Raw genomic sequence first — 24422 nt, 5'->3', positions numbered from 1 at the left:
AATTTCATCTTTTTGGCCTATTTTCTTTAAGGTCTTCTTGTGGCCTGTTATATAGCAGGTGTTGTGAGTCTTTGATCATCTCTCAAGACCTGAAAAGTTGCTGCTCATGGAGTTGTTCTTTGTATCAGTGCCATGCTTCTCCTGTTCTTGTTTCCTTTCTATATCCATCAGCACTAGTGAATGTGTTCAGTCAGTACTTCTTCCTTAATGCTTATTTCTATTTGTCTCTTCTCTCATTCAGAACAATCCTTGTCAGTTTCTACTGGTGGCATCATGTTAGCCAGCTTATTAGTTGTTTCCTCTGTTGAACCTTTTAAAGTCTTCTCTTCTTAAGCTTCAATTTTCCACCCAGCTATATCATTGCCTTGGGTTTGTGTGGGATTTATAAAGTCTCTTACATAATATTTTGGTCTCTCTTTGCACATGGTCATCCTCCTCCTGCATTCCATTTGCCTGTCACCTCCTCATGGTGCCAGCTTAAATGGAATATTTCTTGCTATTGGCCACTGGGTTGTTTTTTTTCTCTTGTCCTTCAGTTTTCCAGTTATCCAAGTTTTTCACATGGCTGTTTGACCTGGGCTTACCTGTCTGGACTATTTCTAGTTAGTGAACAGCTCTCTCTCTCTTTAGTTTCTTGTTTCTTTCAGGATTATAATCCTCCTCAGTCCTTACTATGCACCTCCATTCTTCTAACCTTTCCATCTGGGACCTCATTATTGTTCTCCATCCTATTATCCTTCCTTCTTTTGAACATTTTGCTTCCTGTTCCTTATACCATCTCTCCTTTACAACCTATTCTTTCCTTTTCACCTGTAGTCATCAACATTCTAACCTGTTTGCCATCCCTTTTCTCGCATATGTTTCTGTGCTCTTATATCATTATCTATATGGATCTCATTTTTCTCACTTTAAGATTTGCAATGTGTAATGGTGGTAGTACATTTATGTCCATACCTTGACATTACAATTATCAATTTTGTTCTCATATGGATCCTGGTCACTTTCTTTGCCGTGTCTGTGTGGTCTTTTTGCACCATACTTCTCCTCTTCATGGTTCCCAATCTTCATGAAATGGGCTTCATTTCATGGAACTCTTTCTCTATTTGTTATCATTTTTCAATTACCATCAGCTCATTCATTTAGCATATTTTTTGTTGGATGGAAATTCAAATTGGTGCTTCTAGGTGTCCTTCCATCACATATTTAACATTACTTACTTTAGCTGCTTACTTCTGCCATTCATTAGAAGAGATTGTTTAGGTTAGTATGTATACAGCCCCTCAAACATTTATTGCACACTGTCTTCATTATTGGCTGTTTCTTCTGTGTTGGAGTATGAATTGTCTCTGGTCACTATTCTCCACACCTCATACCATCTCTGAATGGTTAAATTTTTCCAGAGCCCTCTTATTTTCATAGAATTCTGTTCAGTGGCAAATGTTGGCTGCTAGGGTATACTTATATCACATTCACACAGTGTATGGCCATCTTAACCTGATATTATGCTCACCCATGAGATGTGGTGTTCCTCAAGACTGCTTAACGTGTTCTCACAGTTCTCATTATCTTGAACAAGGCCCAGTTAAGGCCATTCCTACTTAAAGACTAATGAATAAAGCAAACAGAGGGGAGGGATCATTGCCCATCTTCCTTGCCTAGTTTAAAACCTAATACTCGTGTGCTTTTAAAAGTAGCATTTTATGATAATCTGTTATACTGTCTTATGGTGATACTTTCTTCTAAACTTCCTGGTGTTCTCTCACCCCTGTATGGTGCTGCATATTTTTGGATTGGAGTTAACCCTTCATTTATGCTTTGGCATCTTCTACCACACTACACACATAGCACTTCTATAAGCCTGATACATGTTCTGGACTGTGTTTGTACATTCTGCCCATCTTGTAATACTTCCCTTCCTCTCTTTGGGTAAAGAGCTTACCCTGGTACAGACAAGGTGTGGTCTCTCACAACTTTCATTGTATATTGTTCCATGGTATAGGGTATTGAGCTCCATAGGTTCTCTTCAAGTTTTTCTTGAAGGGAGTTCATATTGCTAAAATTTTGCACTGGTCCCTCTATGATTTCAAGGTTGGATTCTAGCTCTATGCAAGTAGATTTTATGTATCATATTGAAAGTCAGGATTATCCAACATTGAAAGTGTTTTTTATATAAATATTCACCTTTTTTCATTCACCCTTCTTCCTAACTCCTGGAGTATCCTGCTTTCTTGACTAATATCTAAGCAATTGAACAATCAGTATCAAGTGAATCTGCTGTAACAAGAGACAGTGTTGTATTCTCATTAGTTGAGGGCTGTTGCATGCTTATTTGCATGCCATAATGCACCGTTATATGAAAATGTGAGATTAGGTGGGAGTTTCAAAGGCAATGGTGTGCAATAAAGTTTGGATACAGAGGACAGCATTGAATTGTGAAAGTTGTATGTAAGAAGAGGTATCAATTGAAAATACATTTCAGTGTTAGAAAATGTTAATGTACAACTGACCTGTTTTGTAGAGTGCTCTGTTTTATGTCTTTTTCTGGCTGTCTTTGACACATTTGCTCAATTTACCTTCTCCCTTTCAGACTTCTATACCTTGCATTAGTGGATGCAGTCTCCCATGAATATTACCCCTTTAGTAATCATATATAAATGCATGTAGAACAATCTGCTCATGTTGGACATTTTTTATGAAATTATCTATGAAATGGTCTTTGTAAGCAGTACTTGCTGTTTTCTTGATCCATTTATTTATGTCCAGTTTTTATAACAAAATTGCATATCTAAGCAGAATGTAATTTGTTGCTTTTTTATGGCATGGTGTGACAAAAATTTATTTAATTTTACCTTCTGCAAAATTTTAGTCTACACTATATTGAAGTTTTATAACTTCAATAAATATATGTGCATATACACAACTACTATTATTATGCATGTAGTACACATTGATTATTAATAGTTTATATACAGTTGAGGTTCATATACATCAAAATAACCTTTATGACCTGGAAGCTGTACTACACTGATATTTAATATATAAAATCAATTTTTTAATACCCAAAGCAACATAAATATGGCCAAGAATAAAAATTAGTAGTGAAATTTAGTTATGTGAATGCATGGAAAAATGTATAAAATATGAATAAATTTACAACTTTTTATGTTTATCTATTTAAAATTAATGAGTGTGGTTGTGTTTTGCAATGATGTCAGAATCAGGGATAGAGCATGGTAAAGATAAAATGTAGATGTTATACCACATTAGTGCTGGGAAATTACTTACATCAGATGTCTGTCCTGTAAAGACCTACTTGATACTTCATATTAGAGTACACACAAATTCAGACAGAATATTAACTTGTTTTAGTTTGTCATTTAGACTCTGGAGGTTTCAATTCAAACTAGGAACATTTAAACGTAAATAAAGCAACAGTTAAAACCTATACAATTTAGTGAAGCCTATTAATGTTATGATTGTATTTAGTTAAACAATTAAACAAAAACTGTTTCTACAGGTTGTTACAGAAGACTGTTATTTTTCCATAGCGCTTAGCGAGAAAGTATCGTAACCAGAGGTTTAAGTGTGGAGAGGATAATGAAGGGTACAGTGTGAAATTGAAGATGAAATATTTTGTTTATTACATGGAACACAACCAAGATGACAGCCCACTTTATATCTTTGACAGCAGTTTTGGAGAGGTAGGATATGTAACTTTAATATTGAATTATCTTTTTGATTAGCCAAATATTTCTAAAACATTTAGAACAAAACAGTTAAAATGTTGATTAACAAGTTTCATCATAATGAAAATCCAAATTTATGAACTATGCTGTTGCAGTTCACAAATATCATTTCAGTATGACATTGTCTGCTAGGAGAAAAAATGAAACTCTCTAGTCTTGTGGAGTTTTATTTATTCTACTGAAAGTATCTATTCATGTATAGAACTCTAACATTTTGGCCTTGAATTTGAATGGAAAATAATGTTTACATTTGTAAATCCATTTTCAAAATATTTTAAGAGATATTTTACTTCTGGGTATACCTTAGTACTTGAACATACTAGGGAATTTTGGTGTTTTTGATTGCAACATTTTGCATGCTGTTTAATGTGCAATAAATATTTAAGTCAAATAATGAGGGAAACTAAAATGTTCCAATCCTTAACTTCAGTTCAAAGATAATTTGCTTTAACATAGGCATTACTTTCCTTTGTTTTATTATATGCAATTGCTGTTAGGATGTCACAAACTTCTCCAATTTGAAGGCCTTGACATAAGCAGTTTTAGTTTCCTATTTTTCAATTTGCAGAGCTGCCACTGTGAGGTTTTGTGTGCGTTCTTTAGCTATTTGTCATATGTTTAGGAATGTAAAAATAGTGCATTTTAAATCTTTCTGGGCTGGTGGAATGTTACTTATTTGTGTCCTTCCTATGCTTTTCAGCAGCCTTATTAACTTGTAAATTTAGTCTTAGCAGTCTGAAGAAGACATTGCATTGTGATTTTTGTGTAATTAATGTCTATGCCTTTGGCACAATCAGTTAATGTTTAAAAGCACTGGAAGTGGCACAAGTTACTGAGACTTCTGAGATGAGAAAGTAATCAACAACAAAGAGGACAAACTTTCTCCTCTACCTGAAGAAGTCCAAAAGCCAACACCCCAGGCTCAGAATGACAGGATTGTGCATACCATACTCAATCAAAGGAATATATCTCACCTGATCTAAAATTATGAATATTCATCCTTACCCCCCAACAAAGAGGACAAGGAACATTTTACCTGCTCCCAGAATTATAGAGAAATGTGGAACACTGTGCTGAAGCAAGGACCTAGGATGGTTCCACTCTACATCTTCAATTTAGGAGAATGTTAACTTCAAAGAATTATGTAAAGCTTTTAAATTCTTTTTTTTCTGTCTTCTGTTTTTAGCATGTGATGGTTAAGAGCTTGCTATAAATTATAACCTACTTTTCTGATATGTCACTTTCTATGCACACACAGAACTTCATTAGAAGTCAATCATGCTTTATTGTCTTTTGAATAGTCTTTGGAGTAATTATATTCAAGAAATGAAGCACACTGATGTATCCTCAAAAATCAATAATGGATTCTGTGGAATCTGCTTGCAGTATTGATCTTTGTGCTGTAAATAATATATTATAATCATACGGCAGAGAGAAAAACTAAAGTGTAGTTAATTAGATATGATTTTCTTATTTTTCTACTCATAAGAATTAGAATGCATTGTTTTATCAATTCGGTACCCTTTTTGTTAATATTTTAAGCAATGTCACTTGTCAGTATTACTTTCAATGTTAGAAAAGATAATTATAAAATACTTTTATTTCTTGTCAAGTGAATTGTGTTTTGTTCATGGTTGAACAAAATTTCAAACATTCTGGTAGTGAATGAGTTAATACTTACATACTTATTATGAAACAGTTACTGAGTTGGGAGAAAGAATAAGATATCTTTAATCTCACAGCACCCACGTCGAAAAAAGCTGTTGGAAGATTATGAAATTCCAAAATATTTTAATGATGACCTTTTCAAGTTTGCTGGGGAAGAAAAAAGACCACCATATCGATGGTTTGTGATGGGATCTGCTCGTTCTGGGACAGGAATTCACATTGACCCTCTTGGAACTAGTGCTTGGAACTCCTTAATTCAAGGACATAAGAGGTAATAAGTTAGTTACTCTTCTGTTTTTATTTTTTAAAAACAACAGAAATAAATTCTATAGACTTCAATAATCATTTTTATCTTACTAAAACACTCTGTATTGATTCAAATCTTAGTGATTTCTATAATTCTAAAAATTACATTTGCTGGTTTTAAATGTGTTCTGCTTACTGCAGCCTCAAATAAAATATAAATAATTTTGAAAGTTTGAAATAAATTTGATTGAGCCCATTTCTGAATGTCCCTTTCATCTTTTTTTTTTTTTTTTCCAATATGAATCCACTTTTAAGTAGCCATTTGAGAAATTAATAATGTATGAAATGAAGGAAAGTAAATTCACTTTCACAGTGAGTTGGCTTTTGAGCTAAGTGTAATAATTTATCATCAAAGTTATTTGAAATACAAAACTTTGATGTTCAAACTTTAAACATTATTTTCATGGTTTAAGTAAATTTACTAAAAAATATACAAATGTACAAAATTTAGTAATTTTGTGTAGGTCATGAACAGTGATTATTGCTATGGTCCAGTGATGAAATTATAATGAAGGTAACTTGATATTGCATTTTAGGAAACCAGAAAGTTATCAAATTGCTATAATGCTACACACTAAAGCACTGTAATTTATCTGGGTTTCTAAGTAAACAATATGTAGTTTTAAAAAAATTCATTTTTATTCAGAACTGTGACTTACTCGGACTTCAAAATTTTCAGTGGAATTACAAGTTTCCCTTTCAAGCCAATTACAGATGGTTATCAGACATATGTAGCTTAAATGTGTTTTTTTTCCTATTTGTTATAAATGTCCACATATACTAAAGAGAAGTGGGCATGAGTAGGTATGAGGTTTCAACAGAATGGAAGAGTGAGTGGGGCTACACTCATAGGTTTGCAAAATATGTTAATATATTAACAAATCAAAAAGATATTAATGTCCATAGTTAATTTACTGGAGTTGAACTTTTCATAATGTTAAAAATCTATAATGTTACTGATCAAAGTCTGTAGTTTTCTGATTAATAGGTGTTAATCACAGTTGTAGCTTCCAAGACCTATAGCACACTAATTTTTATGTATGAATTATGCAAGATTCTAGAAGTTTCTTACTCCTAAGAATCTTCTACCAATTTCGAGAACAGACTGGACTTGTGCAATATGCAGTCAACAATATATGTTGCATTCGAAAAAGGAAAACTATACTGAAACAAACATAGGCACTTAAATAAATGTAAAATTATAAATCTGTTACAAAGTTTAATGCTTATGTGTATAAATAGAAAAATATTCAGTAGTCAATTGCACTTTATTCCATTTTCAGAACTAAAAATTGCAATTAATTATTTTGAATCACGTGATCAATGAATCACCTGATATTTTTACAAGTTACAAGTTTATATATACTGTCTTATGTAAAGATATGTGTCTATTAAGAAGTATGGATTCAGTTTTACATTAAAGATATTTGTTATTAGCATTTAGAAAATTTTCAGTAAGAATTTATTTTAAATCTTTTATTTCAAAGGCAAATTTCTGAATTGTTGACAAACTATATTTTCCTAGATGGTGCCTTTTTCCAACAAATACACCTCGTGAAATTATTAAAGTTCGACCACAAGAAGGAGGAAAACAGACAGATGAGGCCATAACTTGGTTCCACATTATTTATCCTCAAACCCAGCAGCCTTCATGGCCACCAGAATTCAAACCAGTATGTTTATTGCCTTTCTTAACGTTTAATAAAACATACTATACTGCTCATTAGTTGAAAAACTATGTAGCACGTGCACATATTTTACATATAACAGATGTCATATGTTCTTCATCAGACAGGCTGTTGTACCTTTCCATTCAAAAACAAAATTGTTGTTGTGATGTGACTGCTTCTTTATTGTTTATTTGGATGAATTTCACTCACAAAACACAATTTGTGTATTAATTAATTTTGTATGAAAGATTGGACAATCTCGTTTTGATAAGTAACATATCTACAGAGGTTTTTATAACATTGAGTTTGAGTGTAAGGTGAAAAATATTCGAGACTGCTCATCAGGCGAGAATGTATTAAATAGAATAATGTGTGTATTATATATTTGTAATTCCCTTGCAGGTCACATCATGCTCTTTCTGTGTACCTGTAATTTGGAGAAAGCATTTACTTATTGAATACAGTAGCATATTAATGTATGTAGGTGATGTAGAACAAATATTAATTAATATTATGGAACTTATTACTTTGTTATAAAATATTCTTTTTGCTCACACAGTTGTATTTGGTTATTCTGCATTATGAATTCTACATTACCACTTTAGAACTTATATGTTCTGTTAGCACATTTACATTAGCTTCAAATTCCATGGGAAAATTTGTGTCTTTACTTCATCAAGAAATTAATCATCCAACAAACTGACTTTTGTCCAACCTTACATTGAGTTTGGGAGACCATAAATTTGAAATTTAGTTCACATAGTATGAAATATGGACTTTGGAAAGATAAGATGTTCTACTGTTATGGCTTTTAAATAATTGTATTGCTCATATTATTATCTGTAGTTACTTGGATTCTGCAACATAAGTTTCATTGGGTTGGCTAAAACTCATAGTAAGTTCAGGATAGAAATCAATTTTAGTTGTATCTTTTCTACTATGCAGTTTGCTTAGTTTTACCATGGTCTTTGTTATTTTAGGAGTCTACATTTTATCTAACTTTAACATATGAGGTATTTTATCTATATCATTCTTTGGATGTCTAGCTTCAGTTAGCTCCTTCCAAATGAGGATAGTTTTAACATACTTATCTACTTCCACAGCCAGCTTGGATAGTTGGATTTTCCAGTTGAATAAAATGTTCCTGTTACATACCTCACATTCTTGTCTCTCTGCAATATGTATCTTTTAAACATCTCATCTATCTTGGGACCATAAATTATTCTTGAATGTATGTACACGAATTTTCTGTTCTCTAAGCCTTTACTTTAGTTTTACTTCTTAATTTTCATCCTTTCCTTTTTGTTTATATGCATTGATAGTTGAACTTATCTTCCACGATGTCAGGTTTACCACTTTCTCCCCTCTTCTGTATTGTTTCTATTCACTGATGTCCATATTTAAAAGTGAGGTTGCTTGTGATTCAATCATTAGAGGGATACAGAACAATGGTCTACAAATGAAAGGTCTTATCCCATTCCCACCTGGGCACTTTTGTTAATCCAAGGTGCTTTGGTACACTCTCTTCCTCATGTTTGAATTTGACTAATCCTGTTTCATTTTAACTCTTTTGATACTATATAATTTACCAAGGGAATACTTATTCTTGTTCCCATTATTGTAAACAGCAGATTTCCCTTTTTGAACTCGCACACTTGACATGCATCTCCTCGAGTGCTAAAATCAGGGGTTCACTTCCCCTCAGTGGACTCAGCAGATAGCCCAATGTGACTTTGCTGTAAGAAAAACACACACACACACATTTCCTAGAGGGTCATGTTTTGGATTCTTTGTCTTCATTGCTAATTGACTTGCAGATACTGATACGCTTTCTCTTTAGGAGTGACCTCTCAATCCTTCTCCTTTGTGATGGCTGCATCTCCTGTAGTGTATTTTTCCACATGAAGATTTTGAATCTTTATCACCTCCCAGTTAGTTATGTCTTTTGTTTTTGGTCTCAGGTTCATCATCAACTTGTCCTGGCTATCATTAAATCCAGGCAGATTTATTTCCAGTTTATAACAGTTTGTTCTCATTCCATCGATCTTCCCCAAATGTTTGTTCATCCATGTTGCTATATCTCAAGAATCTCTGATTGATTTTTCCCAGCTGTCACTGCTTTTGTTTTTTCAGCTGTTTTTGGTTCATTTCATTTCTTTTGTTCTTGATTGATTTTATTAACTTGTATTTTAGTGGCTCATGTAGTATATCTCTTGACTTTTTTGCTTCCAAATTTCTTCTTGGTGGAATCCAGATGACTTTCTCTATCCAGTATATGTTGTGGATTGCTGCTTCATTGTTTTCGTGGATTCTTTCCATTGGATTGATTTCCCATAGTTTACTTCTTTTACTCCTCTTCTTTGTCTGTGAGTTCCCCCCCCCATCTTTATTTAGTCATTGAGTTTGGATTGTGATCCAATTGGCCTTTTATTCCTTTTGTCTTTCTTCCCATCATCACTTCCTGGTGTCTTCATTGCAGTCGTGCACCCTTTCTTTTTCCCTGTCATCCATTGAAGATACTTCATCTGTCAAGTGCTAAGATTACATCTCATATGTTAATCTTCTGTTTTCTGCTTTTGGTAATTGTTTCTTTCTTGTCAGGGTACTGTCATCCATTTGTTGCTATCCAGCACACTTTCATGAAACTATGACTTGGGCATGCTTCTCCATCTTTCCACCCATATATGCAACATCTTTCTACAATGGGTGAAGAGTATACATGGTAACAGAAGTGGTGCAGTATTCCATGCATGATCTACTATGGGGAACTACAGTTTAGTGAGTGCCCTTAAATACGTTTCCTCACCTCAATCTTGTCCCTCCACTTTTTCAATATGGGATTTTAGCTATTTGTTTGAGGAGAGGAAAGGTAAAATATTGAAAGTTACAATTTTTGTATACCAAAAATACGCTTTTGATAGCTACTTACCCCCTCTAACACTTTTCACCTTTCCTCCCCACTGAAAATTGGTGTTTCCATTTGTGCTAAAACTCGAAGTGATGGTTTGATTAAATTAAATTGAAGTAAAAATTAAAATGAATTTAAGCAACAAAAGCCTATACTGCTCTAATATTGAGAAACTAAGTTTATTCTTATTTTCAAAATTCCAATGCTTTCATAGCTAATCTGAAAGTATTTATAATCAGTTGATTAGGTCATAATATTACAAGTGAGTAATGTTGAATAAAATAGAATAATCTGGCACTGTTTGAAAGATTTATAATTTTGTGTTTAATCTTATCACATACTTGCTACAAATGTTTTATTAAATTTTTACAAGACACATACAATTTGTGTTAGTATTTTTTTGAAATATTACACATATAGAGATGCAGTTGTTATTTTAAAAACAACAGTGTGATCAAGGTGTTGTGATAGGAGTGAAGCTGTGTGGAACCTGTTGAAATAATTCATAGGAAAACCTTGTGAAACTAAACTTTATTTATGGATGAAACCTTTTTCTTTAAAAACTAGAATTGGCTAACTTGCTAGCATCTACAGTGGCAACCTTTTCTCCCCACTGAAAATTGGTGCTTCCATTTGTGCTAAAACTCGAAGTGATAGTTTGATAGTATTGAATAGAGGAAATCACATGCTTCAATCATGATAGTTTGAACTGTTGTACAAATCTTTTCAAAGGTTGCCACTGTGGATGCTAGCAAGTTAGCCAATTCTAGTTTTTAAAGAAAAAGGTTTTATCCATAAATAAATAAAGTTTAGTTTCACAAGGTTTTCCTATGAATTATTTAGTTCCACAGCTTCACTCCCATCACAACATCTTGATCTCACTGTTCTTAAAGTAATAACTGCATCTCTATGTGTGTAATATTTCAAAAAAATACTAACACAAATTGCATGTCTTGTAAAAATTTAATAAAACATTTGTAGCAAGTATGTGATAAGATTAAACACAAAATTATAAACCTTTCTCTCAAACAGTGCCAGACTATTCTATTTTATTCAACATAGTTGAATATTATGACTTGTAATATTATGACCTAATCAACTGATTATAAATACTTTCAGATTAGTTACGAAAGCATTGGAATTTTGAAAATAAGAATAAACTTAGTTTCTTAATATTAGAGCAGTAAAGGCTTTTGTTGATTAAATTCAATTAAATTTTTACTTCAGTTTAATTTGTAGACTGATTTGTTATGCTCTGTTTTATTATGCTTGTATATTTTTTAAATTTTAAATATAATAATGAAATATTCAAGTTTACTAAAGTGTATATCTATCTATTTATCATTTTAGCTTGAAATTATTCAGAAACCTGGAGAGACAGTATTTGTACCTGGAGGCTGGTGGCATGTTGTTTTAAATCTGGAAAATACAATAGCCATTACCCAGAACTTCTCTAGCCTTACAAACTTCCCAGTAGTATGGCATAAAACAGTAAGAGGGAGACCAAAACTTTCCAAAAAATGGTATCGTGCTTTGAAGGTTAGTAAAGATGTATTTCCATGCACTATTTATGTAGGTATGTAATATAATGTTACAGATGTATAATCAGTTGCATCATTTCACTATTGTGTATCAGAAGAATATTAAATAAAATTTAAAAAGTAAAAAAAAAAGAAAAAAAGTAGAAGTTAAACAATAGACTTAAAATTCTCCATAAATTCCTTCTGTGGGTTAGCTTTCCCAGCTATACAGGACTGACTGCACTTTAGTGTTATTTACACATTGGCATTGGCTTTTTATCTTGCAGCATTCATTCATATTTTGTTATAGTTACCCTACGTTATTGGAATTATGGCATCAAAGTGACCAGCGAGTAGTCATGTAAGTAATGAGGGAAAAAAAAGTGATTCAAAATGTGATAACATTAAATAAAGTGCTCAGAAATGTGAAATTCTTAGAAAAAGGTTGACTGCTGTTGATGTTGCACAAGACACCAAAGACATCAGCTCATGCCAGTGTATCAATGTATTCAGTTGAATTAAGCAATACAAGAAAAGCATTTTAGAAAAATGGAAGGATTACTAACAGTGTAGGTTATTGATCATAATCAGAATCATATGTCACTAAATCAGGCTCAAATAATGGAAAAAGCTAAAACTTTCTATGAGAAATTAGATGAAGAGAAAGGAGAAACTTCAAGAGCAGAGACTTTTGCTGCATGTGAAGTTTTTTTGGAGTTTTTTTACTGCTTTAGGCAGAGAAATAATCTATATCACATCAGAATAATGAGCAAAGTTGCTAATGTTGATTGTCAAACTGCTTTGGAATTTCCAGACCCATTGAAGGAGATCACAAAAAGTGGTGGATATACCCCTTGAATTGGTTTTTAGTGTAGTTGAAATAAGGCTATTTTGGAAATAGATAATATCCTATACATTTATTTCATGTAAGTAGAAGACTACTCCAGAATTTTAAGCTGTAAACTGTTATTTGGTTGTACTGCAGCAGGATACTTTAAATTGAAACCAATGCTAGTGTATCATTTAGAAATTCCACAGGCTATAAAAGAATTCTTTAGCTATGCCTATAGTTTTGGCATTCAAGTTGCAAATCCTCATTGACAGATGATGTTTTTCAAGATTGGTTCATCTTCTTTTACCCAGCATTGGAGAAATACTGCATTAATAAAAAAGCTGGAATAAAAGGCCTTAATTTTCCTATATAATGCTCCTTATCACCCTTTTCATTTGGAGACTTGAATTCTGTTCCAAACTGTATTTTTGCTTTCAAGCACAACATCGTTCATCCAACAGATCATAGCAAATTTTAAGGCACATTATCTGAGTCATACCTCTCATTAGCTGTTTAATGAGACATTTACTAATGAGAACCTTACAATCAGGAAATTCTGCCATACATATAATATCAAGAAGATAATTGATAACATCAACCATGCCTGACAAGAAGTACTGCTGTTTGTATTAACACTATTTGTAGGATGATATGACCACTTTGCATTTATGACCTCAAGAGTATTGAAGAAGTACTAGCAGTCCATGATTGAGTTGTCAATCTTGCCCTAAAATGCATGAGTAGAGGGTGTGTAAGATGCAGATGTGGAGGAATTGCTTTATTTGCATGGGGAAGGTCTGTCCAATGAAGGCTTGAAAGTTAGATTGGCAACCTTTTTATGGAAGATGAGCAACCAAAGAGAGTAAATCAAGTTGAGTTGACATTCAAAAACATATCATGGGTTTTTGCAAGATTAATGAAGGTCTGAGAATGACCCTGACCACAAGCAGAGCAGTACCTTGAGGAGGCAGCTTTATCAAGTTACCAAGTAAGACAGTCTGTAATAACAGTTTTTCTAAGAAGAAGGAAGAAGCAGTTGATGATCCTTATGGAAGGATTGCAAGTTCAAATTTTTTTATTTTTTTTTCAAAATTGGTTTACGTTGCATATTCTTTATGAATTTATTATTATTGTAGTACACCTTGTAATGTACTCTGCCTTTTGTCATTTGTAGAGTGTTAAATTATGCTGCTGGAACACAACTTCAACTTATGCCAATAGGAAACTGAGTCCAAAATAATGTTGTTACCAATAAAATCACAGTTCTGAAGAATGTAACTGAGATGTTAATGGGGTTTTAACTGTACATATGTTGAACTTTGGCATTTGTACTTTTGTGTTGCACTACTTGTACATCAACTTCTAGTATTTTAGGATTACATTTATAACGCGTCTTATAGTAATGGTAAGGTAAAGTTTTTAAACTTTAAGTGACCATCAGGTTTTGGTGTATTTGAAGCACACAAAGCATATATAGGTTACTTGCTATTACTTCTTTGGATTATTTCAGGCCTTACTTTTGAGGCTAATGATTTTTATTTCTAGTTTGGGTGCACAATTGATTATGTTTCTCAAAGCAATGGATGTACTAATTTATTTAAGAATCACAAATTATACATGTCATGTTATGTCTGACTTGGCATTTCATCAGAGTTTCCTCAAGTCACAAATGATGTGGTATTTAATCATTACTTCATGCAGGAGTTTGAAACAAGATGGCTGCCATGATATTTTCTCTAGTTACCTCTGACTCGTATTAATGTGTGGGGTCTGTCAATTTGATCGACCTCATAGCTATCATAAAATAAAATTAAGAAAAAATTAAAAATTGTGCTATTTTTTGTTACAGAATTACTGTATATTATAATACAAAAATTTAGTCTCAGTAGTTTAAGTCTCATAATGTTATTTATATTTTTTGTTTATTATATTCACCTTCCAGTCATGGTTGGCTAACATTAGATAACTTACATTGACAGTGCATTGCACATATGTTACTGTATTCAATAATATAAAGCTGACCTTTAGTCTTTACAATGTGATCTCATCTTGGCTGTGATTTGGTATATTTTGTAATATTCAGTCACATTTCAATTATTATACATCGTTTTTGTATATAGATTATTACTAGTTAGAAATAAGTTAGAATTACACTTATTTTCCCTAAAGTATACAACATTAAATAAAGAAATAAAGCAACCAATTATCTCTTCAAGCTATGACCTTTGAATATGGTCATTACTGGATACAGGGTACCAAGCCTTTTAAAATTTTGCACATTTAGGATATGAACCCAACTTTTTTTTTTCAGTTTTATATATGCAATTGAATAACAAAAAAAAATCATTAATTACTATATTGACACTATAATTTATCAAGCTCTATTTAGTTCTAACAAAACATAATAAACTTCTAGGAGAATAAAAATTCAACCTGTCTTCTAGAAATCTTGTTTTGAAAGAATATGGTAGTTTTTCTCCACAGATTAAAATGGCTGAGAAAACTTCTAGGGGTTCATTCTCAGCTGTTGATTAGTTATTCACATGTCATTTATTGAAGTGTATTTAAGGGACTGTTTCCAAAAATACAAAGAGGTAAATGGGGCCACTGTGTTTAATTCAGTACATAAGACATATTTTGGCAAAGTAAAAAGATACGAGGTTCTCATTTTATATTCTAGCTTGTCAATATTGGTAATTTAAGTTCCTAATTTGTACAAAAATATACACCATATTTGTACATGACAAATATCTAATATGAATCAGTGCTGCATTTAACATACCACGTGACTTGCAAAAAATCAATATTTAGGTGTGTTCTTTAAATATTTACTTTTAAATTAAGAAATTAATTAATGTATAACACTGAAATATGAATTGTAGTCAACAATTTGATAATAATTTTGTTGACATAAATTCATAAAATAGTAGTTCAATAAAATTTTAAATGTAAGTCAACAAAGGTGATATCGTAGCTTTTGATCAATGACCATTGAGAAATGGTTAAATAATCCAAGCTTTTAAAAATATTTTTGTATTGAATTATGACATTTTTATAGGTTCTTAAAGTGATAATTGTTCATGTGTGGTAGCTGTAATCTTACCTTGTGTAACTTTGGATAAGTTTTTGTAAGTTAAAATTAGTTAATCGTATATGTATCTATGCTTTGATGAAATGTGAAAGACTAAAGAAGGTAAATCTGAAAAACTGTCTTAAATATGTAGTACGTAGATGGTATGTTTTCCTTATGATAAGTTTTGCTTCAATGCTATTAAAATTTGGATGTAGTTTTACATACAAATATAATAAAGATCCATAACATAAAATTGTATTTTTAAGTTTAAGATATATGGGTATTTTTGTTATTGAACACTTCTTGAGGCTGCATAGATATACAAAAGAGTTGATAAATTTGTAGATTATGAAATGTGACTAAACTTTAAGGACAAACTTTTGTCAATAAGAGAATCTCAAAATAGGAAGGACCAAAACATCTAAGTGAAATAGTATAAAGAACTATGTTTTTAAAAATTCAAACACATTTTTATCTGTTTCTTATTTGTTTTATTCACAATGTTTCACCAAGTTTACATGGTGTCATCCGATGGCATACAATAACTTATATTTTGTGTTATTTTGAATTCTCTTCAGGAACACCGACCAGAACTTGCAATAGTTGCTGACCAAGTGGACTTAAGTAAAGGAACAGGCTTAGCATCAGATAGCTCAAGTGGCTCAAGCTCATCTTCATCTTCAGGGTCCTCATGCTGCTCAAGTTCTGCTTCAGGTAGCGATGATGAAGACTCTGGTAAAGAAAGCATTAGTGACCGTAAGCGTAAAAGGTATACCTTGTTTTCATTACTGTCTGTTTCCATTGAATTGCACATATTTATGTGTAAATATGTGTTTCTGTGCTTTAGGTATCAAAATTGCAAATAGAATTATAAACAAAAAGTTTTAATCAACCTACACAGTCACTTTCATTGCAGATGGAAATTCCAATTGATTATATGGTTCAAAAAGTCAAAGATCGAAGTTACCACTTAAAAAATAGAAAAGTTTGGTTTCTTTGGCTGAGAAAACATAACCACAAAATACATACAAACATATCAAAACAAAGTTGATGGTCAGAGAGATAAGACATTCTACAGAAGTTGAATAGGTTATGTTGAAATTATTTTGGAGGCTCACCACATTGTCACAGTTCATGTCTTATATTTTCAACCATACTCTCTCTGACTACCATGCATCTTGACAATAGTTCTGAAACATACTTTTCATAAACCATATGCTCCAGAATGTTGGTTTACAGTGACTTCACTGGTATACCTTCACCTCAGTTGTGTGTACTCCTTTTGGCACTGACCTTTTTGTTACATCAACAAGACAAGACATTCAGGGTGATGATAACCTCTCTGTATAACTTGATGGTTTAATTATGTGGCAAAGCCCTCTATCAATAGGACCGTGATACATCTCCATGTGCAGTAACTCCCTCTATACATTTTCACTCAAGAAATAAATTCTTGTCTCCTTGGTATTGTATTCAACAGGTGCATTTAAATTTCCTGTATGAGTTCAATTTATTGAGGTTTGCATTGTTAGTAAAATTTTGGTTTTCAATTTCTTTAGCTTTTATTTAAAAGCTTTAATTTTTTTTATCATGAATTCTCAAATGATTGAATTTATACTTTTTTCTGCATGTGAGATACTGTTCACACTTAGGTCTTATTTCTGCTGTGGCCTTTGGAGACTAGTCAGTTGTCAGAATCATTGCATTCACTGTTCAACATATTGTGAAGTACCACATGCTTAATGGGCCTCCTACTCTTACTTCTTCAGCTGTATTTCTTTCTCCTCTGTTGGTAATCATATGTTAAAGTACAATCATCACCTGATTTGCTTTGGATAGTACTTTTCCATTTGTACAAATGGCCTTAAACTTTTAGTATTTTTTTTCTGGAGTGTTCACATTCTAACCCACAATTCTCATGTTTATCTTCTCATTCCTCCTTGCTTGTTATTGGGTTTTATGCTGTTTCACTTCATCTAATAGCTCCTTTCTCATGCTCAAATGCTTTGTACACCTCACTTTGATTCCTCCTAATTCTTCAACTTTCTTCCCTTTCTTTTTCTGATCTTCCTGTCTTTGGTATATATCTGGCCAGCTTGGTGACTGACCCCCTTACCTCCTGTTTAGCTTGTTAGTTGTCTATTTTTGTTTTTTCTCCCTGCTATATCCTCCTATATCTGCCATTTATCTGTGAAACTGTTTAACACTTCTATAAATATTCATTCCGTTTTCTCTTTGGCCTTTTACACTTGTTCTATTCCTCTGTACTTTGTTTTCCTGTTGTTCAAGCTCATTTGGTCAGGTTACATTCTACTTTTCTGTACCCCCTCGATATGGATTCCTGTACGTGGTGAGGAGACCTCCCAAGGAAGGTTTCTGGGTCAATCGGCTGGTCCACTCGGGCTAGGGTCAACCAAGTACCAGTGTTGGATGTTCTCAACAGGTGTTGTGGACATTATATTTGATGCTAGTGTTTGGGTATAGTGCTTATGAAACCCTGGCATTGTTGCAGTGTCCTTGTTTGACATTGTAGTGTGTCCCCTCATAGGGCTCCATGGTGGGGGGAGTCAGTGAGCACCGAAATTTCCCTTTCTTTATTATGGATACTCCAATTAAAAATCTTTAAAATAGTGAAACAACAGTTTATAGGTAAATGACCACGTCTTGAAGATTCTGAGCAGCAATCCTCACCATCCGTACGTCCTGTTGTATCTCATTTTCTTATATTGCACTCACTTTCAGACAAACCTTAAGGGCAAATGTCTCTCTTTTTCATGTAGAAGGGACTAGAGAGACTTGCTGGCTCTCCAGAGTCAGTAAAAAATTTTTGATCTGGTGACATATTGCTGGAAACATCCACATCTCAACACAGTGAACTCTTCTTGCATTCAAAGGCAATTGGGGATCTACCTATAGAGGTTACACCTCATGCTACTTTGAATTCATCACAAGCAGTTATTGTTGAGAGGGATTTGAAGAACATTCCAAATCCACCCTGATCCTGAACTCCGTATCGGTGAAGTTTTGCTGCCAATGGTCCCTGAGACCAAGTTCTTGGGGCTTATCTTTGACAGTAAGCTGACCTTTATACCACACTTAAAGCAGCTACGGGTCAGATGCACAAGAGCACTGAACATCCTCTGTGTCCTTTCTACCACCAGTTGGGGAGCAGATCGATGTTCTGTGTTAAAGATATATCGTGCTCTTATTCGTTCAAAACTCGACTATGGATCAATCTGCCAGACCCTCGGCCTTAAAGATGCTGGACTCCATTCATCATCAAGGACTTCGACTCTGCACTGGGGCTTTCCTCACCTACCCAGTTCAGAGCTTATACATGGAATCTCACAAACCTTCTCTGCACCTTCGCCGTTTGCAACTGTCTTTACTGTATTCTTCGAAACTTCCCTCCTTACCAAAGCATCTCACTTGGGGATGTGTTTTCCTTCCTCAGTGGGCCTTATGTTTACAAAACAGACGATCTGCCATTGCTCCTTTTGGCCTTCGCATCCAGGCGCAATTGGATGACTTGGGTCTGTCCTTGGATAACATTGCAGATTTCACAGGTCAGCCCATCCCACCATGGCTTATTACAGCCCCGTAGTGTGACCTTTATTTCAGTCATCTGAAAAAGACAGATACTTCAGATTGGAAGTACCGTCATTTATTTAATGAACATCTTTCAAACAATCATTCCGTTCCCATTTATACAGATGGTTCCAAATCAGGTAATTCAGTGGGCTCTGCTATGGTTTGTTGCGCGCAGAATCCCCTCTACAGCTTCTGTGTTCACTGCTAAACTGTATGCCATATCTCTTGCCTTGGATCATATTGAAGCTGAGCAGTACTCCAACTGTACTATTTATACTGACACGCTTAGTTCTATACTGGCCCTGGAATCGTTACACGTTGGCTAACACCCTGTTCTCGCTGATATTCAAAACCGACTGGCACATTTCTCATTAACTGCTACTTCTATCCAGTTTTTCTGGATACGGGCCATGTTGGTATTCGTTGGAACGAGCTTGCAGACACGGCAGCTAAATCTATTTGCTCAGGCACTATCACCACTGTGCCTATTCTGTACATGGACTATGGTCTCTTATTCAAGGCTCGACTCTGTGCCAGCTGGCAGTCCACTTGGAGTGAGCAACGAGACAACAAGCTTTTTCAAATAAAACCCTATATTGGGCTTTGGCCATCTAGCTCCTGTACGTTTGGGAGGAGGAAGTTATTCTAACTAGACTACACATTGGTCACAGTTTTTTAACTCATCGTTTTCTTTTATCTGGAACTGATGCACCAGTGTGTAGTTTGTTTAACACTCAAATCACTATCAGCCACATTTTACTTTCTTGCCATCATTATAATTCTCAACGACGGCAATGTTTAAAACATGTTTTTTTTTGTAGGGTTTATCTGTAACATTCGACAGTGTTATTGGTGATGGTGACACTGTCCACCTTGATAAAGTTTTTAGTTTTTTAATGGCCATTAATCTTTTTAATCTCACTTAAGTGTTTGATATTTATTCATTACACCTTTTTAATTGTGGTTCCCTTATCAGAGTCTCAATCTCTCTAGTTTAATTTGACATTGTAAAATGGCCAGAACATTAAATAACTCGACACCAGGACTGGAAAGGCCAACTTCAGGTGACTAACGCTGCTGTTTGAACTACCCGTTAGTCGTCCTGGCGAGTTGTTATTACAATTTTGCTGCATGTCTTTTAACACTTTTATTACTTTACCTTTTGGTACTGGCTATAATGATGCATAACCTGGAACTAGGACTGGAAAGACCAACTTCAGTCACCTAAGTTGGTTCTTGTACTTACCTGTTAGTCTTCCTGGCGGGTTATGATCATTACCATTTTGCTAGAGAAAGTCTTTTACAACTTCTCTTACTCTGCTTTCTCTCTTAACATTGTTGACTAGGTGTCAGCAATGGTTTTATGCTTTTTCTGTTTTTCAATGATATTTTGTTTTACCTTCATTTCCTTTTCTGTATTTTACTACATTTAATTTATTTTTACCTTTTTTACTTGACGTTTGGCGCAGATAGCCTAGCTGCTTCGTGCCATAAAACACTAAATCAATCAATCAGACCACTAACTCTGTGGGAGTGCTGACAGATCATTTTGTGCCTCCTAAAGAATCATTCTCCAATCAAATGAAAAGTCTTTTGACCTCCATGGTTAAAAAAGTTGATAAATCAACTTTGACATCTATCTCCATCTCTTATATACATTCCACCAAACCCGAAGATCCACATCCTTTGGTTCCAAGTACAGGCATTTCCTTGGATCCATCTTCCTCTCTCATCCCAAGATGCAAAACAATCAGTGTTCATGTCCTCAGTCTCTGGATTTTCCTGCCAACAGCAAAGACCTTCCCAATCAACCCAGGGCAGTATCCATGGAGGTCAATAGACCTCCCTCGTATAAGGAAAGTAAGGAAAAGGACATGGTCGTAAACAGAAGGGTTCTCCACCCAATTTGCCTACAAGTAAATAAAAATGGACACCCTGATACAATGGAACTGTCGAGGTTTACGTTCTACTCTGGATGACATCAAAACACTGATTGCTTCCTACCATCCTGTTTGTCTCTCCTTACAGGAAATATTTCTCAAACTTGCTGATACAGTCACCTTTTGGCAGTTTTCTTTGTACAAAAATCACAGGCTGTGTGATGGACAAGTGCATGGAGGGGTGGCACTATTGGTTGATGAGCATGTGCCCACCCTGTCTTTGCCACTCGACACACCTTTGGAGGCCGTAGCCATCTGTGTTTCCTTGGGTCATACCAACACTGTCTGTTGTCTCTATGTGTCACCTGGAAAGACATATGATCAATCAGACCTTGATGCTCTCATTGAACAGTTGCCGTCTCCCTTTTTCATCGTGGGGGACTCTGAGGAAGAACTGATATTGATAGGAGGGGTCGCTTCATAGAGTGTATGCTCTCTGATCACAACCTTTCTCTTTTCGATACTGGTTCTTCTACTTATTTCCATGTGCCTGGTCAGTCCTTTACTGCTATTGATCTCTCAGTTTGCTCCCCTTCATTATTTTCCCATTCTTCATGGAGAGTTGACAATAAATCCGTAAGGCAGTGATAATTTTCCTATAATCATGAGGTAGACTGGCCATGGTCGATGCCATCCGACCCACATGGAAGCTGGATCAGGAAAACTGGCCCTCTTTCACTGCTCTCCCAGAACTTGATCCTGCCATTGTCTGTAAGCCATTAATATACAACTGCATGGCAGCAGTAACTTACTGTATTATACAAGCAGCTGCTCAATGTATTCCTGAAACCTTGACACGTTTTCCTCTGTATCATCGTCCATGGTGGAATCCTGCTTGCCACATGGCACAGAAGGCTCAAGAATGAGCCTGGAATACTTCCCATAGATATCCCACACTCTCGAACCGCATCCCTTTCCAGCGGGCCCGTCCTCATGCTCGATGGATAAGACGTCAAAACCAGAAGGAATCTTGGATTAAGTTCACAACCAGCATATCCTCTACCACCAGTTCCCAAGTCATTTTGGACAAGATTTGACAGGTCAGTGGGCAATATCACACTGTCCCCATCTCGATCTTGCTCTTTGATGGCCAGGAAATAACTGATACCCAGAGTATTGCCAATACTCTAGGTGAAAGCTTTTGCTGGGTATTTAGCACTTTTGCTTCTTCTTCCACCTTCTTAGTCATCACGACTTGGGCAGAGCAATCACCTCTTTCCTTTCGAGCTGATTTTCTCTATGACTATAATCGTCCCTTTACACTAGTGGAACTCAAACTGGCCCTTCATCGGTCTGGCAGTACATCAGTTGGACCTAATGATATACACTATGAGATGCTGTGCCATCTATCTCCTGCTTTTCTTGCTATCCTACTGATTGTTTTTAACTGGATCTGGCAGGAGAATGATTTTCCTGATGCCTGGCTATTGTCTTGCCTTTCTCCAAGCCAGGGAAGGATCTCCAGATTCTTTCAAACTACTGTCCAATTTCTTTGAGCTGTCTCTGTAAGACCTCAGTGAGGATGGTTAATGCTCGTCTTATTTGGTTCCTCAAATCAAATAACCTCCTCTAGCCCACCCAGTTTGGGTTCCGATGACAGTGCTCCACCACAGACCACCTGATTCAACTAGAAACATCAGTGAGAAAAGCCTTTCTCAAATGACATCTTGTGTCAATATTCTTTAACATTGAGAAGGCTTATGATACTTTGGAGGTATGGCATTTTGCGAGACCTCCATATATATGGGTTACATGGCCATTTGCCTATTTTTATTAAAAATTTTTTAATGGACAGGAGATTCCAAGTTTGTGTGTTTTGTCACTTTCCCATTCTTTTCTACTGGAACTTGGAGTCCATCAGGGCTGTGTTCTGAGTGTCACACTTCTCAGTATAAAAATTAATGCCATCACTGAACAATTCTCTCTCATTTTTGCAAACGGGCTCTATGTCGATGACTCTCACATCTCATGTCAGTCGTCGAACATGAGGTATATTGAGTGGCAGCTACAGAATGCCCTCAATTGTTTACTGATGTGGACCAGACCAAACAGCTTTACCTTTTTTCTATCTAAAACCATTTGCAATCACTTTGGCTGCCAACGGGGTATTCACCCTGATCCTGAACTCTGTATCGGTGAAGTTGTGCTGCCTGTGAACCCTGAAACAAAGTTCTTGGGGCTTATCTTTGACCCTAAGCTAACCTTCATACCACACATCAAACAGCTATGCGTCAAATGTACAAGAGTACTGAACATCCCCTGTGTCCTCTCTACCACCACTTAGGGAGAGGATCGACGTTCTATGCTAAAGATACATCGTGCTCTTATCTGATAAATACTCGACTATGGATCACCTGTCTATGGATCTGCTAGACCCTATTTATCATCAAGGACTTTGGCTCTGCACTGGGGCTTTCTGCACTTCCCCAGTTCAGAGCTTATACATAGTCTCATGAATCTTCTTTGCACCTCTACTGTTTGCAACTGTCTTTACTATATGCATCGAAACTTCATTCCTTTTCAAAGCATCTCACCTGGGGTTGTGTTTTTTATCCTTGATGGGCCATGTGTTTTCAGAACAGATGGTCTGCCATTGCTCCTTTTGGCCTTCGTATCCAGAAGCAGTTAAATGAATTGTATCTGTCCTTGGATAACATTGCTGTATCCCCTGGTCAGCCCATCCCACCATTGCTTCTTATAATCCCCAATTGTGACCTATCTTTAAGTCATCTAAGAAAAGTAGACACTCCTGATTGCAAATAGCAGACAGAAATCAGGTGACTGCATGGGCTCTGTCATGGTTTGTTGTGGTTCAGTGGTTGCATGCAGAATCCCCTCTACAGCGTCTGTGTTCACTGCTGAACTGTATGCCATTTCTCTTGCCCTGGATCACATAGAAGCTAAGCAGTACTCGAATTGCACTATTTATACTGACTCTCTTAGTTCTCTACTGGCCCTGGAATTGCTTCACGTTGGTTCACACCCTGTTCTCACCAATATTCAAAACCAACTGGCCCATTTCTCTTTAACATCTACTTCCATCCAGTTTTTCTGGATACCGGGCCACGTTGGTATTCGTGGAAACGAGCTCGCCGACACTACAGCTAAGTCTATCTGCTCTAGCACTATCACCGCTGTGCTTATCCCATACATGGACCATGGTCTTGT

The 24422-nt window shown here is 35.1% G+C and overlaps 1 protein-coding gene across 2 annotated transcripts in view; it reads left to right on the top strand.

Annotated features, from left to right (window-relative positions):
* The window catches only part of JMJD6 (Bifunctional arginine demethylase and lysyl-hydroxylase PSR), a 56129-nt gene that overhangs the window by 23705 nt on the left and 8002 nt on the right, over nucleotides 1-24422 (top strand). The window contains exons 3-7 of one of the 2 annotated variants that reach the window (XM_076452716.1): nucleotides 3549-3701; nucleotides 5489-5685; nucleotides 7246-7393; nucleotides 11649-11837; nucleotides 16302-16492. In XM_076452716.1, coding sequence (XP_076308831.1) covers nucleotides 3549-3701; nucleotides 5489-5685; nucleotides 7246-7393; nucleotides 11649-11837; nucleotides 16302-16492 — 878 coding nt within the window. The remainder of the gene's footprint in view (nucleotides 1-3548; nucleotides 3702-5488; nucleotides 5686-7245; nucleotides 7394-11648; nucleotides 11838-16301; nucleotides 16493-24422) is intronic. The other variant, XM_076452723.1, reaches the window with a different exon arrangement.

Source organism: Tachypleus tridentatus, chromosome 1, assembly GCF_004210375.1.
Source record: "Tachypleus tridentatus isolate NWPU-2018 chromosome 1, ASM421037v1, whole genome shotgun sequence".
Classification (NCBI taxonomy): domain Eukaryota; kingdom Metazoa; phylum Arthropoda; class Merostomata; order Xiphosura; family Limulidae; genus Tachypleus; species Tachypleus tridentatus.
This window is presented reverse-complemented; position numbering and strand designations above follow the sequence as displayed.